The 22,413-nt window shown below is 35.5% G+C and overlaps 1 protein-coding gene across 1 annotated transcript in view; it reads left to right on the top strand.

Moving 5' to 3' along the window:
* Positions 1 to 22,413, top strand: part of SHOC1 (shortage in chiasmata 1) — a 77,735-nt gene that overhangs the window by 46,915 nt on the left and 8,407 nt on the right. The window contains exons 16-23 of the mRNA XM_008707945.2: positions 885 to 1,063; positions 2,110 to 2,182; positions 6,672 to 6,741; positions 8,280 to 8,458; positions 9,908 to 10,025; positions 10,666 to 10,777; positions 15,138 to 15,259; positions 19,432 to 19,525. Coding sequence (XP_008706167.2) covers positions 885 to 1,063; positions 2,110 to 2,182; positions 6,672 to 6,741; positions 8,280 to 8,458; positions 9,908 to 10,025; positions 10,666 to 10,777; positions 15,138 to 15,259; positions 19,432 to 19,525 — 947 coding nt within the window. The remainder of the gene's footprint in view (positions 1 to 884; positions 1,064 to 2,109; positions 2,183 to 6,671; positions 6,742 to 8,279; positions 8,459 to 9,907; positions 10,026 to 10,665; positions 10,778 to 15,137; positions 15,260 to 19,431; positions 19,526 to 22,413) is intronic.

Below are 22,413 nucleotides of genomic sequence, written 5' to 3'. Positions count from 1 at the left end.
TGTAATGGGTATTATAGCAGCAACATGTACCAATGGCACAAAGGATGGAGACTGTTACCCTTAAAGCTGAATATTTGTTTAAAAACAAGTAGGAGTTTGCCAAGTAAAAAGTATGTAAAGGGTATTATAGGCAGAATTGAGTCCAGAAGAATGACCCAGTGGGTGTGCTGCATATAGTTCCATGTAGCTAAATCCAAGAGTATAAGGTAGAAAGGAATAAGAACTAAGCCTGAAGACATAACAAAGAGACAAATCATGAATAGCCTTTTAAGCTGCACAAAAGGGTGCAGACCTTATTCTGTAGATGACAGAGAGCCATTGAAACGGGAATGCTGCTGGATTAGGCTTCTCTTTCAGGTTAGATCTAGAGAATCAGGAAGAGCTTTTAGGCAGAAAACCCTGGGAAATATGAACTTTCAGGGATTGGTGTCAGGATTCTGTGTTTAGAAACTGCTTTAGTGAGTCTGAATTTAGGCTCTGCTGTTTTAGCAGCTATATAAGTGAATTATGCATATCATGGATTATATCCCAAGAGTTTATAAACTAATGAGGTTGTCATATAAGCAAATAAGAAATCAATTACAAAAGCTCTATAGACCAAGGAAATTCCAATGAAGTGACATTTCCATAGGACTTGCATGTAAGTGTAGACCAAGCCAAAAGGCAGGAAAAGATGGGATATATTCAGAGGATATATAGCATATGTCATTATGTAGCTTAAAAGGAGACATTTGGTACATATTTTTCAGCTTCACTCAGGTTTAAGGTTTTCATTAGTCAGTATCTTTCATCAAAATCAGAAAAGGATTAAAGAAAATTTTAACTCTACTATGACTCATGGAACAAAAGGATGTGCCCTCCCCCCCTACTTTTGTTTTTAACAGGATATTTGTCAAATGCAAAAGATATCTACAAAAGCATTTTAGGCTTCTATTTGGATGACATTTGGAGACAGCTGGAGATTGTACAGTTTATTAGGGGGAAAAAGCCTGAAACCAATTACAAGATACAAGAACTGCAAAGTCAGATACTAAATTGGATGCAAAGTGAGCAACAGATTAAGGTAAGTGCTGGATTAAAGCAGATAACAGTAATCAGCTTAAATAAGAATTGGATGTAAGATAAATTTTTGCATTTAACTCTGAAATTATGAAATAGTCTAGATTATTTGGTCCTTTGATAGTTTTCTCCTTAAGTAAGCTAACAAAACAGAATCAGACCCAGAGAAAGGATGATTTGCATCATTGTTCATGTATCTTGAATTTAAAAATACTTTACTTTTTTTACACGCAGTTTTCTATGGATTGGCTCTCCAGATCTCAAAACTGTTGTCTGGTACATCTAAGTTCATGAACATATATCAAATAATAGAACTACAATAATTATTTTTAGATATTGAGCCAGAATCTCATCTTATATGATTCTATAAAAAAAGCATTTAGCTTATGCTTTGGATTATATTGGAAATTTTTGCCCACCCTACCTCAAGCACATGAAGGTTATATAGATAAAGACTTAAGAGTAAACACTTTCTTAAATGTTTTCAAGCTGAAAAACATTTCAAATGCTTTATGCTAAATCTGTATACAAATTTGGCCTTTTTCTTCTTTTTTTCTTTGTCTCCCCTGTGTCTTTATCTCCAGCTCTGTGGTTACTTAGATAACTTGCTTGTCATTAAAATAAAGTAAAATGTAAGAAATTTAAAAATTGAAATTTATTTGTTGTCCTCCTCCACTGCCACCAAAAAAAAGCTATAACGATAACTAGGAAAGCATAGCAACAAATCATTGCTTTTTTCCAACCAATTCAAACTTGTCTGAGTTGCATTTAACACTAACAATGCAGGTAGAGACAATTTATGTATACAGTCACCCATATGGGAGTATATGGATGCTAAGAATGCCCCACTCCAGAATATTTTCCTCATTGATATTTGATCTTACCAGAATTTATTCCTTTGTGTTTAAGCACTAACATTTTTTACAGCACAAATATTTACTTGGTAATCTTTTTGTATGTAACCAATCAAGCTTGTTATTTTGTCACAGTAGCAAAACTATGAAAAAGAATAATTATTCAGAGATACATGAAATTCTTATTTTTGATCAGGTGCTGATTATAATAAGAATGGACTCAGATGGTGAAAAACATTTACTCATTAAAATCCTTAACAAAATGGAAGGTAGGGAGTTTTAAGTTATGCTTCATTTGATAAGATGTTTGGAACATATAGAAATGTAGTGATCTAAGTTTTAAAATAAAGATATAATAACATACCATAAAATACATTCTTTAAAAGTATATAACTCAGTAGAATCTAACCAGTTTTTAAATAAATCTGGACTTTAAGTCTGCAATATAAATATACTATAATGTACTTACATGTACATTAAATGTACTTTTGTGTATATTGTTATTATCAATTGACACCTTTTATTGATTGCCTCCTAGTTGCTTAATTCTATATACTTACAACAACTCTATAAATCAGTTTTCCAAATAAAGAAACTAAAGTTCATAAAGGTGTTGTAACATGCCACACCTCACAGGTAGTTCAGTGAGGAAATCAGGATTTGAACCAAGGTCTGTCTTGTTCTAGTGTTATTCTTCAACTCTTCTACCCACTATTGCCCCCTCTGCCAACACTTTCCACCTTCTGCCATAGAACCCATTGCTTATATATAAACTCTTTTCCTTTTTTATCTCCGTGTCTTAAGCCAGCCCAGCTTTCCACGATGATACAGCTTCCCCTGTATCCCTTTCATATATAAGCTGATAATTCTCTCCCATATATATATATCATAGGATTGAAAGGGCCATTTCTTGCTTTCCATTATCCTTTCCAAAACATTATTTCTCTATCCTCTGAGGCTATGCAATATTGCCACACCATTCTCTACCACTCCATATTGCCATCATCTAGTAACCACCCAACATTTCCCATCATCCATGGACAGTTGTGCACCTGGTTCGTGGTATTCTTTTCACTCCTAGTTTTGCCATTATCCTAGGTGTCTTTAATGTGAATGACTCATTCAACACTCTGACCTTATAGTTTCATTTGCTTCCACAGAAGAAATGATATTCACTCCTTGGCTATGCCATTGACCTTGTAATAATGCAGAACTGTGCTACTTCTGGACTTTAAACTCTGATACAGTGCTCACTGTCCACAGCTGTCTTATCTCTTCCATGATATTCAGCAACTTAGAGATCTGTAATCAGTCAACTCCTGTTTTTTTTTTCTTTCACATTTTTATCTTTCCAGACTTGGTGATGTGCCCATAACTTTAATCAGTCTTGTCCTTCTAGTGTACCTTCCATTTAAATCTCAGCTCTGAATCCATCAAGACATTTTTTTTGAAGATTTTATTTATTTATTTGACAGAGAGAGAGACAGCCCAGGGAGAGAGGGAACACAAGCAGGGGGAGTGGGAGAGGAAGAAGCAGGATCCCAGCAGAGCAGGGAGCCCAATGCGGGGCTCGATCCCAGGGCTCCGGGATCACACCCTAAGCCGAAGGCAGACGCTTAACGACTGAGCCACCCAGGCGCCCCTGAATCCATCAAGACATTTAACCCATCTGTTCCTGTACCTGAGCTCCTGAGCAATATTAGAGAAAATCAGATAGTTTAGTACCACTACAAACTTAACTTCTCTGACCTTGTATGGGCTCTTAATACCTCTTAACAACATTTCATCTTACGACCTTGCCATCTACAAACTTACCTTCATTTCTTCTATTCTTTTATCTTTTCCTCCTCTTTATAAAGGAGGTGAACCTCCTCCCTTGGAAAACCAATTTTTCACTTCTGCTTTGGATCCCATCTCTTCCCACATCAGTGTGTTCCCATCAGTTATTTCCTCGCCCAATCTTCCTCTCAAATGACTCTCCCTTAATCATTAAGCCCTCCAGTATTAAAAATAAAATACCACCCTCAACCTATGTCACCCATTGTTTACTGTTTCTCTTCCCTCCATAAATTGTATCTTCGGCCATCTCCAAAGATGTCTTTGCTGTAACCCCACCAGACTATTTATCATGCTGTTTCCTATCTCCTTTGCCTTTATGCCTTTCCTATTTCCTATGCCTTTATGCCTCCTGTTCCTGCTATAGTAGCACTCCTCTCCCTTCTTTAGCAGCTAACTGCTACACATCCTTTAAAAATTAGTTAAAACATTTGCTCAGGAAGCTTTGATTTAAATGCTTTCCCTTGTGCTCTCAGTGTATTATGTGCATACTTCTTTTTTTTTTTTTTAAAGATTTTATTTATTTATTTGACAGAGATAGAGACAGCCAGCGAGAGAGGGAACACAAGCAGGGGGAGTGGGAGAGGAAGAAGCAGGCTCATAGCGGAGGAGCCTGATGTGGGGCTCGATCCCACAATGCCAGGATCACTCCCTGAGCCGAAGGCAGATGCTTAACCGCTGTGCCACCCAGGCGCCCCTATGTGCATACTTCTAAGGCACTACTTACCATCCTAGGCTATAACAACTGAGTCTCTNNNCTCTTTCCCTCACTAGCATGTCAGCTTCTGGAGGATAAGGACCATGCCCTAATTTGAATTCCCAACACCCACAAAAATGTCTGGAATATAGAAGGAACTTAATAAAAACAAATTGAATAATTGCAGTAATGAATACCTCTCTATATACCTAGTAGACTGAGACTAGTGAAAAAGATTGAACTGAACTGTATACAAATATTGCAAATGTCTGCTTAGCAAAATTAATTAATTATAGTAATGTGAGAATGGAAGACTTTCAAGCAGAACTTTATAAGGTGCTATTTCTAGACATTATCATGTGTCTAGAGTCCAGATTTGCAAACTTAGATTTTATTATTTCATCCAGTTTTCTTGTCCTGGGAAGATGAGGTCTTATCCACTAAATTCACAAGATTTTGCTAGTACCAAAATGTTAAAATAGTAGTTAACAATCATGAGGCTGAACTTGCTACACCTGTCTGGAATCAGGGTAACTGAAAACATTTTTTTTTTTTAATTAGAAAAGTGCTGAGCAATGTAGCATTGTGAAACAAAGGGATTTGGGTAACTGAAGTAATACTTTTGTGAAGAGACTGAGGAAATATTCCTGCCCCACAGAGAAGAATACTTAAACCTACTTAATGGGGCACCTTTTCCTTTGATGTAATTAAGACACAAGGACAAATTATTACTGTATATATCACTTTCTTATGTAGGCTTCATGCTGAACATTCTATTTCTTTTGGCTTTTGGGATTATGTCATCACTACTCTACTATTTTATTTCAACAAGGTTTACTGACACAAAAATAAATTTGACTCTCTAAGCTGAAAAAATGTTTTTCCCATCTTTCTAACAAGCAGCTCTCCTCTGTGTCTAGGAATGAGGTCTTTTTCTTTTTCTGTCTAGTGTTAGAAAGTAGAAATATGGTTTTATCTTCTCTGTGCTTACAAGATCTAGTAATGCACTTAGTCAGTAATCTGCTTTGAGCTTACAGCTAAGACAAATCAGCTAGAGATTAGGTTTTAAATAGTATGAGCCTGAAGTGCCTGGGGGGCTCAGTTTATGGACCATGCAACTCTTGATCTCAGCATTTTGAATTTGAGCCCCACGTTGGGTGTAGAGATTGCTTAAAAATAAAATCTTTTAAAATAATACTAATAATAGGGGTGCCTGGGTGGCTCAGTCGTTAAGCATCTGCCTTTGGCTCAGGACGTGATCCTGGAGTTCTGGGATGGAGCCCCACATCAGGCTCCTCCACTGGGAGCCTGCTTCTTCCTCTCCCACTCCCCCTGCTTGTGTTCCCTCTCTCGCTCGCTGTCTCTCTGTCAAATAAATAAATAAAATCTTTAAAAAATAAAATAAAATAATACTAATAATATGACCTTATAAATATATATACAAAAGAGAAATACTACTCATCCTCTTCTTACTGCTACCAAAACTATTGTCATATCAAGCCAAGTAAACATGAAATTATTGAGCATTACTCTGTCATTATCACATTATGCTTTTGTCAACTTTACAACTGACAAAAATACACCAATAAAGTGTAAAATTTATTTTAACTAGAATTAGCTATTCTTAAACCAATGATGTCTACCAAAAATAAACTGTATGTGTGGCTACAGAATTTTTTGAAATTTATTGTATTTTGTTAAAAAATCAGTAACATAAGAAACTTAAATTATAATTAGGCAGAAGTGAATCTAAGGAGCAGATGGTGGGTCTTCTGCTTCTCATACAGCCAATAGAAAGGAAAAAAGACATCAAAATGTAGTCTCTTGTGATTTAGTTATGTACTTAAATTTTTGACTAGAGAAAAAAGGTGAAATCAACCATGATTTTTAGCAAAGTAAAATTAAATGCACAGAATTGATGAGTGTTTAATTTGGCTACTTTAAAATTAAGATTTTGATACATTTTATTATTTTACATAATAAATTCAGAATTTCCATGCTTATATATACAAAACATATACACACACCAGAAATATTGCCCATGCTTCAAATTTTCTGATACCCACAGACAGAAAAATAATCCAGCAAATTGTATTTTAAGCAGTTTCCTTGTTCACAGATCTTTAATTCATTTTTATGGTAGTGAAATATATGAACACCTAAAAATTATATATGAACAAAACACTGAAAAACACTTTTTTGTATTACTCTTTTTTTCCCAACAGGTTTAACATTGACTGTCTTACATTCAAACAAAAGGAAAGATTTTCTGGAACCTGAACGTGTTTTAAATGGGTAAAAATGTATTTCTTCACCTGTGGGGAATAAGCATACCAGTTCCACAGGAAAAGCGCAATTTCTCCTGGAATTTAACTTTTTAGAAGGTTTAATAAAAAAAAAAAGTTAAGTTAAAATTAAAAAAAAAAAAGGTTTAATAAAACCTGAAATGAATCAGTGTATCTCTCCTTGTCCTGAAAAGTGTTTTACATTAGAATATTTGAGCTCAGGTCATTGCCTTATGTATTATATAATATTGTTGTCCAGAATTTTAGTTCAATCTTGCTTTAATATTCCCAACTTATCATTATCAGTGTCACTGTTAGTACAGGAAGTACCCATTTAGATCTACCCTTGTTTATACCAGTTTCAGGGGTTTTTTTTGCTCAGCATTTTTTCTTATATCTTCTTCCTCTCTTTCAAGTTCTCCTTCTTCCTGAAGTACATCCTTTAGAAATTCTTTTAGTGAGAGCGTGCTAATAATAAAATTAGTGTTGACTTGTCTAAAAATGTTTTAATTGTGCCTTATTTTATGTAGAAATTTCTATTTCTAATACTGGGATCCAGATAATAAAAAGAGGAGTTGTAAATCAAATAGAAGCCCATAAAAGCATTTAACTTATGTCTATTATCTATCTAGATTGCTCTAGACAGAAAGCAGCAGTAGAGAATTTTCATTACAATGAGTGCTATTATATGGAATTTGAAGATAGGAAAGATAAACATGATATTTAAGTATCCATGTTTTTTGTTGTTGCTAAATCACCTATGAAGCTCATTGAGAAAAAGAAAAATCATTTCAAAATTGTCAGATAATATTCTATTATGTAGATCCTCAAAGATGAAACCTCACATGTGTAAGAAAATGAATTCTCACAGTGACTTTTCTGTTATTGATAGGACTCAGTTAATAAAATTAGGGCCCCTTGCATTTCAGAATGTGAAGTAGTCCACAGATCCTGTTCTTTTAAAAAAATGTATGACCATAGGGGCACCTGGCTGGCTCCGTTGGAAGAGCACACAACTCTTGATCTCGGGGTCATGAGTTTGAGCCCCACATTGGATGTAGAGATTACTTAAAAATAAAATCTTAAAAGGGACACCTGGGTGGCTCAGTCAAACGTCTGCCTGTGGCTCAGGTCATGATCCCAGGGTCCTGGGATCAAGCCCCACATCATCATCGTCATCATCATCGTCGTCGTCGTCATCATCATCATCATCGTAGGGCTCCCTGCTCAGTGGGGAGTCTGCTTCTCCCTCTGCCCCCCCCCCCCGCCTTGGGCTGGCTCTCTCTCTCTCTCTCGAATAAATAAATAAAATCTTTTTTAAAAATCTTTAAAAAAATTTTTTTTTAGTGTATGACCATCAAAAAGAAAGATAAAAAGGAATTAGCACAATTGGAAAACAAATCAACAGAAAATACACCAGTGCCTTTCCAAGATAAGCAGGCACAGACTAGAGAAGAATACAATAGCCAAAAACAGTACTCTTTTGGCCCTCCAAATAATTAATGATGCAAATATAATTCCATTTTCTTGGCTTTGTTTTGTCTTCAGTACAAGTTCCTGTGTGGTTGTACATAATCAATATATTGGATCAGATTTTCCCTGGAGTAACTTCTCATTTGTGGTGGAATACAATTTTGTAGAAAACTCTTGTTGGACTAAACACTGCGAGAAGTTGAACATTCCTCACAAGGTCTTCAAAGTGATTCTTCCAGACACAGTTTTAAAGAGTAAGGATTTAAGCTAAAATCCTTCTGTTGTGGTGATAGAATGGAAATTGTCTGTTTTCTACTTCTTATCTGTGGAAAAAGAATGAGCAATGGCATTTAAGGACTTGAGTTCAAGCTCTAACCTCAGCACTCCATGTGACCTTGGGCCAGTTCTTTACCCCTTACTTCATAGTCCTCATTTGAAAAGTAAACTTTACAGTTATATTTGTCTTCATCCCTTTACCTTCTAAATTTTACTTATAATAGCACAATTTATTACCATTATCTCTAATCTTCACCTGATACTTCTATGCAATAGTATTTTTATTGAATTTTAGGGGAAAATTCTGTCGTAGTATATTGACTGATTCAGAAAACTGAGTGTGCAAAAAAAATTTTTACACAAACACTTTGAAAAGAGTCTAAAACCACTTTGTATATCATTTGGTTTCTTTGTATTTCTCAGCAACACTTCACATGACTCAGGTTGTGAATTCTCACATTATTAAATTAAAAACCCTGTACACTTTAAGTCCCAATGCATCCCTTTCAATACTTGCCATAAGTTATTTTCTATCCACCTCAAGTCTGAGTGGGAAGTTTGAATTCTGAGATATTCCAATTCAATTCTAAAAATATAGTCACCATAATGATTACTTTGGAATTTTTGATATATAGAAGTAAATGTTAAGTTGATTAAATAAGGGCCCCCAAAAAGATAAAAGATAAGTATCCCAGTTTATATGTAGAGGCTTCTTCCATTCTTTCAAAGATGAACTTAATTGATTCAGCCAGTTCCTTATTTGGAGCATTCACAATCTCTCAATTTTCCACTATTATAGTGTAAGATTTATAGTAGCTCATAAATCTTATTTATTTTTATATACTTGTTCTAAGAAATAAAGTGAGTTGCTGGGTCAAAGGTATACACACATTTATATATTGCCAAATATCCTTCCAGAAATGCTATCTCAATTCATATTTGTGCAGAAAGTATAAGAGAATACTTTCCCCAATATCTTTACTGTGAGTAGGTATTATTATTCTTTTAAGTCTTTGACAGAATTATAGGCATGAAATATTTTATAGCTATATTACAGATAATGTCTTTGATTATCCATATCTTTCAGCTGTGAATTGATCTTGTATAGCCATTCTTTTGTAAGTTGCCTATTAATGTTCTTTGTCCATTTATCTATTGAGGTATTTATTATTTTCCTGTTAACGAATCATATGGTAGTTTTAGTAAGTTCTGTTAATGCTGTTCTATTTTTAGGTGGTAGGATAACATATGGTTTTTATTTTATTCTTCAGACCTTTCTGTATTCTGATTTATGATTTTTTACAATGAATGTTTTATTTTTGTACTGCTCCTTGAACATACACTTGCTGTTCTCATGTTTAGTAAAAAAGAGAAAGACCTGAAGGATGAGAAAAAGGAGAAATATTTATAAACTTTCTCTTATTCAGGAAGCAACCTGCTGGATAGTTTTGGTGGATTTCTTTTGGAAATTCAGGTTCCATATGTGTTTTTTGCATCTGAAGGACTTCTTAATACTCCAGAAATACTTCAGTTGCTAGAATCCAAGTAAGTTATCGATTTCATAACTTTAGCAAAGGTATATATATCCTAAATGGAAAAACATTGTGCTATATATGTGGCATATTTCTCTCTTATTGAAGCATGAAATTATATCACATAGAAGTAGTTTTCCAGAGAGTCTATGTCAAGTTACACTTCTCTCCCTATAGTACACCATCATAATTACTGAATATTATCTTTTCTGGCAATATATGTCAATCTTGTGAAGAAAAAATATTTCATTATTGTCTAAATTTATATCTTAATTTCATTTCTTTCGTTACCAGCAAATATGAACACTTAATGTGTCTTTTTTTTCCTGTGAGTTTTATGGTCATATCTTTGGGTCATTGATAATATTGAGAATGAGTGTTCTTATTTAGAGGGCTTTAAATATTGCATGGGAAATAGGACTGTGAAGTTCTAAATGAAATACCTAAGGCAATGCACATCTCAACTAATTTGTCATATATACTGAATAAATCATTATTTCATTCCTCAAATTTACAAAGTAGAATAAATTGATGTATGAAAGAAAAAGCACAGTAGTTCAAATAATTTAATATGCAAGAGGACAATACAGCTTTTCTTAAAGAATTTTTCTTAGCCATTTCATTATGTCACCCAAAAATATGGTATTTTATAGGTATAATATCACACTAGTGGAGAGATGCTGCAGTGAGTCGCTGAAACTCTTTGGAGGTACAGAGTGTTATGTAGTGGTGACAATTGATGAACACACTGCCATAATTTTGCAGGTAAAATTATACAGTAAAAAATACAAAGTAAATAGAGTACAATATATATAATTGTGTAGTTTATTATTAGCTTGACTATAGAGAGCTTAACTATAATCCATTAGTGTTTTCTTCCAAAACTTTGCAAATGGACAAGTATTAAAATTATCACTATGGGAAATGACTATTACCAAGCTTCTTTAAGGCCTTGTAATTTTTAACATACTTTGAGGAGACAAAGCAAATATGGAATCTTTAATGTTATATATTGACCTATTTTAAAATATATTTATAGAATAATTAGTGTTGAAAACCTTAAAAATCAAATCCTAGCCACTATGTTTCTTAAAAGGTGGTAGTATATTAATCCATGATAAGTAATATGGGATTTCCTCTAAGGTAAGTGAGGAGTGCCTATAAGTAAGCCGGTTTAAAAAAAAGAAGAAAGAAAAATTCTCTTTAAAAAATCCCTATAGTTTGGGTTTAAGATGTACAAATTCTTTTTTTTTTTTTTTTCGGGTTTTTTTTTTTTATTGATTTTTTATTATATTATGTTAGTCACCATACAGTACATCCCCGGTTTCCGATGTAAGGCTCGATGATTCATTAGTTGTGTATAACACCCAGTGCACCATGCAATATGTGCCCTCCTTACTACCCATCACCGGTCTATCCCATTCCCCCACCCCCCTCCCCTCTGAAGTCCTCAGTTTGTTTCTCATAGTCCATAGTCTCTCATGTTTCATTCCCCCTTCTGATTACCCCCCCTTTCTTTATCCCTTTCTTCCCCTACCGATCATCCTAGTTCTTATGTTCCATAGATGAGAGAAATCATATGATAGTTGTCTTTCTCTGCTTGACTTATTTCACTTAGCATTATCTCCTCCAGTGCTGTCCATGTTAAAATACATATTCACAAAAAACATGCATTGGGTTTATTATGATTATTTTATTATTTATTTAAATTTTTAAAAACTTTTATTATTTGAGAAAGAGTTTGCAAGAATGTGGAGGAGGGTAGCTCAATTTTTAACTTTTTAAGGGACCTCCACACTGTTTTCCAGAGTAGCTGTACCAACTTGCATTCCCACCAACAATGTAGGAGGGATCCCCTTTCTCCACATCCTCTCCAACAATTGTTGTTTCTTGCCTTGTCTATTTTTGCCATTCTAACTGGCGTAAGGTGGTATCTCAGTGTGGTTTTGATTTGAATTTCCTTGATGGCTAATGATTTTGAACATTTTTTCATGTGTCTGTTAGCCATTTGTATGTCTTCATTGGAAAAGTGTCTGTTCATATCTTCTGCCCATTTTTTGATTTGTTTATTTGTTTCTCGTGTATTGAGTTTGAGAAGTTCTTTGTAGATCTTGGATACCAGTCCTTTATCTGTAGTGTCATTTGCAAATATCTTCTCCCATTCCGTGGGCTGCCTCTTAGTTTTTCTGACTGTTTCCTTGGATGTGCAGAAACTTTTAATCTTGATGAAGTCCCATAAATTCATTTTATCTTTTGTTTCTCTTGCCTTTGGGGATGTGTCATGAAAAAGGTTGCTTTGGCCGATGTCGTAGAGGTTGCTGCCTATGTTCTCCTCTAGAATTTTGATGGATTCCTGTCTCACATCGAGGTCTTTCATCCATTTGGAGTTTATTTTTGTGTATGGTGTGAGAGAGTGGTCAAGTTTCATTCTTTTGCATGTAGCTGTCCAATTTTCCCAGCACCATTTATTGAAGAGACTGTCTTTTTCCCACCGGATGTTTTTTCCTGCTTTATCAAATATTAGTTGCCCAAAGAGCCGAGGGTCCATTTCTGGGCTCTCTATTCTGTTCCATTGGTCTATGTGTCTGTTTTTGTGCCAGTACCATGCTGTCTTTGTGATCACAGCTTTGTAGTACAGCTCGAAATCCGGCATTGTGATGCCCCCAGCTTTGTTTTTCCTTTTCAACAGTTCCTTGGAGATTCGGGGCCTTTTCTGTTTCCATACAAATTTAAGGACTGTTTGTTCCAGTTCTTTGAAAAATGTCCTTGGTATTTTGATCGGGATAGCATTGAAAGTGTAGATTGCTCTGGGTAGCATGGACATTTTAACTATGTTAATTCTTCCGATCCATGAGCATGGAATATCTTTCCATCTTTTTATGTCTTCCTCAATGTCTTTCAAGAGTGATTTATAGTTTCTAGAATATAGGTCCTTTACGTCTCTGGTTAAGTTAATTCCAAGGTAACGTATGGTTTTTGGTGCTATTGTAAATGGGATGGATTCCCTAATTTCTCTTTCTTCGGTCTCGTTATTCGTGTATAGAAATGCAACTGATTTCTGAGCATTGATTTTGTATCCCGCCACGTTACTGAATTGCTCTATAACTTCTAATAGTTTGGGAGTGGCTTCTTTTGGGTTTTCCATATAGAGTATCATGTCATCTGCAAAGAGAGACATTTTGACTTCTTCTTTGCCGATTTGAATACCTTTGATCCCTTTTTGTCGTCTGATTGCTGTTGCAAGGACTTCTAGTACTATGTTGAATAATAGTGGCGAGAGTGGGCATCCTTGTCGAGTTCCTGATCTTAAGGGAAAGGCTTCCAGCTTTTCCCCATTGAGAATAATATTTGCAGTAGGCTTTTCATAGATGGCTTTTATGAGATTGAGAAATGTACCTTCTATTCCTACACTCTGAAGGGTTTTAATCAGGAAAGGATGCTGTATTTTGTCAAATGCTTTTTCAGCATCGATTGAGAGGATCATATGGTTCTTGAGTCTTTTCTTGTTGATATGATGCATCACGCTGATCGATTTGCGAATGTTGAACCATGCTTGCATCCCAGGTATGAATCCCACTTGGTCATGATGGATAATCCTTTTAATGTACTGTTGGATTCTATTAGCAAGTATCTTGTTGAGGATTTTGGCGTCCATATTCATTAGGGAAATCGGTCTGTAATTCTCCTTTTTGAGGGGGTCTTTGCCTGGTTTGGGGATCAAGGTAATATTGGCCTCATAGAATGAGTTTGGTAGCTTTCCTTCTGTTTCTATTTTTTGAAATAGCTTTAGGAGAATAGGTTATTATTTCTTCTTTGAATGTTTGGTAGAATTCCCCAGGAAAACCGTCCGGGCCTGGAGTTTTGTTATTTGGAAGGTTGTTTATCACTGACTCAATTTCTTCGTAATTAATTGGCCTGTTTAAGATGTACAAATTCTTGACTGAATCTCCCTGATATGTTTGCTTGATTGGAGTACAAATTACAATGAAATTAATTCAGCAGGGTGGAAGTGGGAAGCAGAAACCAAGTTTGATGGTATGGAATATAAATTCGTGGCAAGTATGGTAAAGTAGAAGTCTGATCATGAGCAAATGTTAGCAATCTAAGAATTATATAATGGAAAAACAAAGCTCTGTTTAAAGGTTTCTTAAGAGCTACCATGTCTTACATATTTAAAGCTTTTTAAAAAGATTTTTTTTTATTTATTTGAGAGAGAGAGCACAAGCAGGGGAAGTGGCAGAGGGAGAGGGAGAAGCAGGTGCCCGGCTGAGCAGGGATCCCGATCTGGGGCCCTATCCCAGGACCCTGGGATCATGACCTAAGCCAAGGGCAGATGCTTAACTGGCTAAGCCACCCAGACACCCCTAAAGTTTTTTTAAAAAAAAAAAAAACAATTATTTAGGGAGAAATACCATTTGGGAAACTTTTAATTTTAATTCATAGTTACATAACTTGTTAGAGTAAGACACTTCCTGAATCATTTATTCTATCAAAAATTAATTGTAGACCCAAGTTGAGCTCCGTGCAGCCTGCTTAAGATTCTCTAAGATTCTCTGTTTCCCTCTCCCTCTGCCCCAGCCAACCCCACTTGTGCATGCTTTTTCTCTAAAATAAAATAAAATAAAATAAAATAAAATAGAATGTAACTTTGAAAAAAAAATTAATTGCATTAAAGGAAAAAGAGGATCCTAGACCATTAGAGAGCAATTCCTGAAGTCCATGATGGCTTCTTTATCATCTTCCTTAAATAAGCATTCAGCGCAGATTATCCCATGAGTTTTTAAACATATTTTATGAGTAGCCAAATCCCTGTCTACAAAGGACTTTCCCCAAATAGGGGCAGCATATAGGCTGCTTTCTTCATATCTAGGACTTTGGGAGATTCATGAGCCTTCCTTGCTGAAGCTATCATTTGCTGATTGACATCTACTATAGCTTTTCCCCTACTACTTCCAGTGCGATTTTAATTTTTCCACAAAATGGAAGCCCATACCCATAACTCTTCTCAAGTTGATATATATCATATATATATGATATATATAAAATAGAATATTGAAATATGTTAATAATTTCATAACAACTATTCAACCTAGTGAATCTTTTTATTGTATTTATTTTCTGGTAGGACCTAGAAGAATTGAATTGTGAGAAGGCATCAGACAATATCATTATGAGACTGATGGCATTATCATTCCAATACAGCTACTGTTGGATAATCTTATATACCAAAAAAACATTAAACTCAGAGTAAGTAAACATTTCTTCATCCAAAGTCACGTTTATATTTCTTAAGTTATTTGGTCCTCTTCCTTGAATAAAAGTAGCTATGCAAATTTTCCATTTGCTCATCTAGTTTGCTTTGAGTCAGGGATCTTCGAGGTGGAATCATGCCCATAGGAAAACAAATCAGAATTTTGGAGATGACGTATTTCTGCTGGACATTCTGTGCAAATCAATCTCCTCTAGTTCACTAAGAGTCGCTGCTTTATGTGTTTCACTTTTTATTACTTTTTAGTTCTGGAATTGTCTGTTAAAAGATGCCATTCTTATATCATTTCTCTCTAAAAGCTCATTAAATTTACCAACTAAGTAGCACCTTGCAATTCTTTGTTTCATTGATGTGCTTAACTTAAAAATTACCAAAAATCCATGCCAACATACTGGCTCAAGTTATCATTAAATGCCCCTTCTTCCCTTCATCTCAAAATTTTATGAACCCACAGCTTCCACCTCCTTTTTTAATTCTCTGCAGTCTGACTTTTCTTCCTACGCCTGTACTAATCTTTCTCTCAGGATCACTTCCACCTCCAAAAGTATTTTTATCTTTCTCTGCTCTGAAGTATTGAAGACGTTATCAGTGCTTCCTTACTTGAAGCTCTTCAGTCCCATGACACTTCACAGTTTTGATCTTCTCTCTACTACTCTTTCTCTGTCTTTACCTCTTCTTCCTTGTCCCAGTCTCCAGATACATCTGAATTCTCTTTCTTCTATTCAATCCATTAGAAACCTTACCCACTGCCATCGCTTCGATCAGCATCTTTCTACCTATAATTTTATATTTATATCTGCAGCTTCAGTCTCTCTTTGAAATTCCTGACATGTATTTCTAATTTTCTATTACATATTTCCACCCTGATATTTTATAGGCTCTCAAACTTAACATTTTCCAGGGTGAATTCATTATATTCTCTGTCTCCTCCAAAACAGTGTCTCCTCTTTTCTGCCCTTTGGCTATTTATGACCATTGCCTTTCTTTTAGTCACCAAAATTAGAAAACATATCTTATGGATGTAACCACTAGCCTCTTTAATCTATCCCCTCTCTCCATGTATTACCAACATCTTAGTTCAGATCTTATGTGGACTGTTAAAATAGGCTACCAACTGTTTTCCCACCTCATGGCTCTCCATGTTACCCTCCATAATCTTTCATACATTCAATTAATATTCCCAAAACCAGGCTTTCACTGTTTCACTCTGATAAAAAGCCTTCACTGACTTCCCTATTATCTACTGTATACATACATACTATTCACCCTAATATTCAAAGTCTTCAGAATATAATCCTGACCTATATTTTCAGGCTTAATTTTCACTGTTTTCCATTTCAGCCAGAAGGATTGCTCATTGGTTCACAAACATGGTCCTTACTTTCCCACTTCTACTTTTGCTGATACATTTCTCTCTTTCTACAGTATTCTCTATTTCCAACAACTGATCTGGTGAAATTGTGACTATTTTTCAAAACCTGCCCCCAAATATCACTTTTTCTATTCTATCTTTCCTTAATACCCCCATCTCATGCACACAAATAGTTAATTGTGACCTCTCCATCCTTTGCACTCCTTAGCTTGCTATCTTTTCCTCATCTTTGATATTTATCACATTTTGCTTTGTATTATCATTTTGGAGTACTTGCCCCATGGCACTGCATATTGTTTCATATGATAGATGCTTGGTAAATATTCCTTGATCAAGTGAATGAATCTTTCCCACTAAATTGCAAACTAGTCTCCTTTTTTTTTTTTAAATCTCTACAGTATCACATCACTTATAGTAGAAGTTTTTAAAATATTATTTAGTCTGGTTAGTTTGGCTTCCTTTGGCTCAGGTCACCATCCTGAGGTCCTGGGATTGAGCCCTGTATCGGGCTCCCTACTCAGCATGGAGTCTACTTCTCCCTCTGACCCTCCTCCCGCTCATGCTCTCTCTCTCTCTCAAATAAATAAAATCTTTAAAAATACATTATTTAGTTATTAGAGAAGGTATAGAGATCTTTCCTTATTTGACATTGAATATGTGATGACTTTCCACTTTGATTCCATTTTTGTTTACCTACTGTACCAAGCTCTTTGTATACAATTATTATTATGTGGGGATAAGTATAAGTTAAAATTTAAGAGTCCAAACAGCTTGGTTATTTCTTTTTCTATTAACAACAACCTCTAGCAAGTCATATAACTTTGTTTTTCCTTTCTACCAAAATTGAAAAATAAAAATAATAATTTAGGTCTGAAATCTTCATTTTGAATATTAGTAAAGGCTGTATAGCATTTTAAGCTTGGAACTTGCTTGTACAGCATTTAAGCTTTATCAAGATCTTGGAAGTATCCTATAGATGAAACTGTTTTGGAAAAAAATTTAAGTTGTTCTTAGATTGCTATTCACCTATGTTCCAGAGGTGTAATTGAAATACAGCAAAAAAGAGGGGATTCAAACTTATTTTTACCCAGATTTTCATGGGAAAAAAACCCCAATTATGTAATAGTCTGAGATAATTTTATGTTCAGGATATGAAGTTATTTATTCACAATAAGATGTTATTATAAAATGTAGTTATTTTCAGACTTCTAGGTATCTCAGTTCTATATTTTTAGATGTATGAAACATTTAAGAAGTATCTTAATCAACTGACCAAATGAGGAAAATTCAACATACAAAATAAAATTGCTTGAATTACCTCAGTAGTTCATGCCATTAGTTCCTGTTTAAGAAAATGTATTAGGAATCCCTAAGACTGGGGCGCCTGAGTAGCGCAGTCGTTAAAGCGTCTGCCTTCGGCTCAGGGCGTGATCCCGGCGTACCGGGATCGAGTCCCCCATCGGGGTCCTCTGCTAGGAGCCTGCTTCTTCCTCTCCCACTCCTCCTGCTGTGTTCCCTCTCTCGCTGGCTGTCTCTCTGTCACATAAATAAATAAAATCTTTAAAAAAACAAACAAAAAAGGAATCCCTAAGACTACCCCCAAGTTTGATGATTTGATAAGAGGATTCACTGGACTCGGCATGTACTTGTAATCATGACTATGATTTATTATAGTAAATGCTTACCAAGCAAAATCAGCAAAGGGAAAAAGTACATGGAACAAAATCCAGAGGAAGCTAGAAGGAAGCTTCCAGGAATCTCCTCCTAGTAGAATCACACAGAATGTGCTTAATTTCCACAGGAAAGAGTTGTAAATGTTGTAAAATGTTGTGTACCAGGGAAACTCTCTAGAGACTCAATGCCCAGGGCTTTCACTAAGGACTGGTCATATAGGCACCCTCTGCCTAGCACATAGCAAAATTCTAGACTCCCAAGAAAAAAAGCAGGTGTTCAGCAGAAACCACATTGTTTGTACAAACAGTTTAGGCACAGTAAACCGCTCTTGTCAGCCACTCTTATGGAAAAAGCTTGCCTGAGAAAAAAACTAGCAAGAGAAAGGAGAGCCAAGAAATTAAGAGAGCCCTTGTCTCAATGACATAGTTTGAGTCCCTGGATCTAATAATGTCTTCTCCTGGACTTCCTACTAATATGAGCCAATAAATTTCCTTTTGGGGGCTTAGGGTACTTAGTGTGGATAAAGGCAGTAGAAATATCTACCCATAGCTCAAGACTCACATCTGATCTCCTTAATAGCCATAGGGGGGGAAATGCGTTCTTTTAATTGAGATATAATTGACATACCAGATTGTGTAAGTTTAAAGTCTACAACATGCTGATTTGATATATTTATATATTGCAATATATATTAGCTAACAGCTCTATCACATCACGTAATGATTATTTTTTAAGAAGTGTTTTTTCTAACAGTTCAAGAAAAAGACCCAGGGAGGATTCTAGTTATCCTAGCTCTGGTCACATGTTCATATCTGAACCTGTTACTTTGGCCAGGGGTATAGAGTATTTTAGTTGGTGTCAGTCAGATAGCCATCCCTGGAGCCGGTAAGGGCTCTCCCCTCAAACACACTCTCAGCATCCCCTAGATGCAACTGGATTGTTAAAGAATGGAGGGGGGGGGACCATCTTCTTAAAAGAGTTCTGAGTCTGTCACACAGCTTTATCTTAGCCAGATTATTCTCATAACATGAAATGTGGAAAATGAAATGATCTTCTAATAGGTATCAAATGAGTACAAGTATAGTAATATAATTTTTTTTTTAGGTACCATCTTACAGAAAGAACACTTCATCATCTAGCATTGATTTATGCAGCTTTGGTAACATTTGGGCTAAAATCAGAAGAACTGGATATAAAGGTATTCTTTTCTTAAATGTTTGTTTGTATTTTTCATTAAGCAAAATTAAACTCAGGTGCCCACTGCAAAGAAACATTAAATTAGTAAACTAAAAAATGCTTAAAAGCCTTTAAAGTACAGTTTTCAAATTAATAAATATTCTTTCCACTTAAACTTCTGTTCTAAAAGAAGGGTGCCTTGGGGCACCTGGGTGTCTCTGTTGATTGAGCATCTGCCTTTGGCTCCGGTCATGATCTGGGGGGTCCTGGGATGAAGTCTGCTTCTCCCTCTCCCTCTCCTGCTCCCCCTGCTTGTGCTCTCTCTCTCAAATAAATAAATAAATTTTAAGAAAAATTAAACGCCTTTTATAAATTTATAGTCATATTTTATCTCTTAATTACCTCTTGGCAGGATATGAATAAAAGTAAATACCCATTGATGAAAAATGTTCACTTAAGGAACATATACTCTTTTTATCTGCTGTAGTGATCTCTAACCAGTGTCCTTTCTTGGTTCTTTTTTCCATGTCCCACTATGAAATTTAGACATGCCCCCAAATTCAGGGCTCAGTCCTCTTCTGTTACCACTGTACTCTTTCCTTAATAAATTCAGAATTCCCACAAATTTAGCTTTCATTTCTGAGTACAATCCTTAAAATTTTCCTGGCTTTTCTTAAGATCTGCACCGATATTCTAGCATTGTACTGGGAATCTCCACATGAATATCCCACAGGTGCCTCAAACTCTGCATGTCCAAAACACAACTTCTCATCCTCCCCACACTTAGTTTATGGGATTCCTACTGTAACCTAATCAGTAGCTGCAGTGTCTCCAGAATACCTCTCTCCATTCTCCTCCCACTGCTTTTTCCCAAATTCAGGCCTTCACCTCTCTTTTGGAGTTTTAAAGCAACTTCTGACTAATCTACTTATTTCTAGTCATCCTCCTTTGATGCATCATATACATTGACATCAATTACATTTCTGAAATACAGCTCTGAACATTTCACTTCCTGAACTCTAAGCCCCTGAAAGAAAGGAAACATGTTTGTCTTCATATTCCTGGCACCCAGCACAGTACCAAGTATGTAGTAGGCTCTTGAGAAATACGTGTTGTTAAACTGAATTTTCTTGCTCAAAAGACCTTCCGTAGCTTCCTACTTGGTTCAAAATAGAGATCAAACTTAGCTGGATTCAAACTTCATGATTTGGCCGCTAGTAATTCTTCTTTTAGCATCATTCTACTCACCGTTTCCTGAATATGTTCACACTATCACAGTTCAGCCCATGCACAAACATGTCATCCCAGCCTGTCTCCCTCTTCCTCTTACTGCTAGCCTTTAGAGTTCTCTTTTGTTGCCCCACTCAAACACTATCTCCTTTAAGAAATGTGCCCCAAGTATGCTCTCTCAGGATAAACCTCTCCTCCCATTCTCCCAAGAGCACTTCATACCTTTATTGTAGCATGACATAGTCATTCATATACCTTCCCCCCTGGAGGGTAAGAAGCAGACCCTTTTTCTTTGAAAAAATGTATAGCATCCAGCACAGTGCTTTGTACACAGTAAAAATGTTCAACAAACATCTACTGAATAGAATTAAATCAAAGCACAACCTGTTAAGAAAATTAACAAATGATCTATTTGAAGTAGAATCCTGATCACTTTGAGCCTGTGATACATATTAAACATTGAAATAAAATTCTTAGAAAAGTTATCAATGAATGGCAAATATAAGTTTTTTCCCTTTACCCATTCAAGCATGGTTTCACCACTTAACCAGCCTCTTTTCAGGTAATGGTAAGCAGTTAAATGCAAAATATACTTCAAAGAATCATTTTACTCCTCTATACATGGGTTATATGATACCAGTGAGCAATTCTATATTCAGGTACAGTGATACGGCCCATAGAGGACATGTTCCAAAGAAGGCATTTAGGGATGACACAGGAAGTATGCCCAGGCATAATCCATTCCAAACAAAAGTCTGCTCCCACCTGGATCAAACTATTCCAAAAGCTTTTCAAGTTATACATAATAATCTTAAAAGTAGGTCAGTTTTTCCATAGAATTTGAGAAACAAATACCAATTTGCTCTATTATCAATATGTCACCAGTACTCAAGCCTCCTATTCTTCTGACTTGATGACATTACCACCTTAAAGGAGGTTCCCTAGACTCATATTATTTTAGAGTATATTTTTGCTTTACTTTACCATTTTTAGTAATAAGGCTTTGGGCCTGTATGGATTTAAAAAAATTTTTTCAGGCATCTGAAGAGTCTAGCCATAAAGGAAGCATTAGGAAGTTTAAGTACATTTTCTTAAACTAAAAGAAAATACTGCTAGTAGCATTATGCTATATTTTATTCTAATGTCAAAAAAAGTTCTATAAATTTTTTATGAACTCCTTTTGCAGAAAAATGCATAGATAAACATATATGCAAAATTTTGAAAATAATGTTAGGAGGTTCCTGAATCTCCCATAGTCTAGCCATGAGCTCCAGAATCCTTGTCCTGATAAATTAAGGTAATATTCATTACCATCACCATAAAATTTTGCCTTTTTATATTTAAATAGAAGTGTCAGATCTTCTTAAAACATCCAAAACTGCAATAAAACTAATTTGGAATCAAACTGTTATTTCTGTGCACTCTATACATATTTGGGGTGCCTGGGTGACTCAGTCAGTTAAGCAACTGACTTGATTTCAGCTCAGGTCATGATCTCAGGGTCGTCAGATTGAGTCTGAGTTGAGCCCTAGTCAGGCTCCCCACTCCACTGGGGATGGAGCCTGCTTAAGATTCTCTCTTTCCCTCTCACTCTGCCCCTCCCCCCACAGTGCTTGCTCTCTCTCAAAAAAAAAAAGAAAGAAAGAAAGAAAGAAAGAAAGAAAGAAAGAAAGAAAGAAA

The sequence above is a fragment of the Ursus maritimus genome, unplaced genomic scaffold (genome assembly GCF_017311325.1).
Source record: "Ursus maritimus isolate PB19 unplaced genomic scaffold, ASM1731132v1 scaffold_17, whole genome shotgun sequence".
NCBI classification, from domain to species: Eukaryota; Metazoa; Chordata; class Mammalia; order Carnivora; family Ursidae; genus Ursus; species Ursus maritimus.
This window is presented reverse-complemented; position numbering and strand designations above follow the sequence as displayed.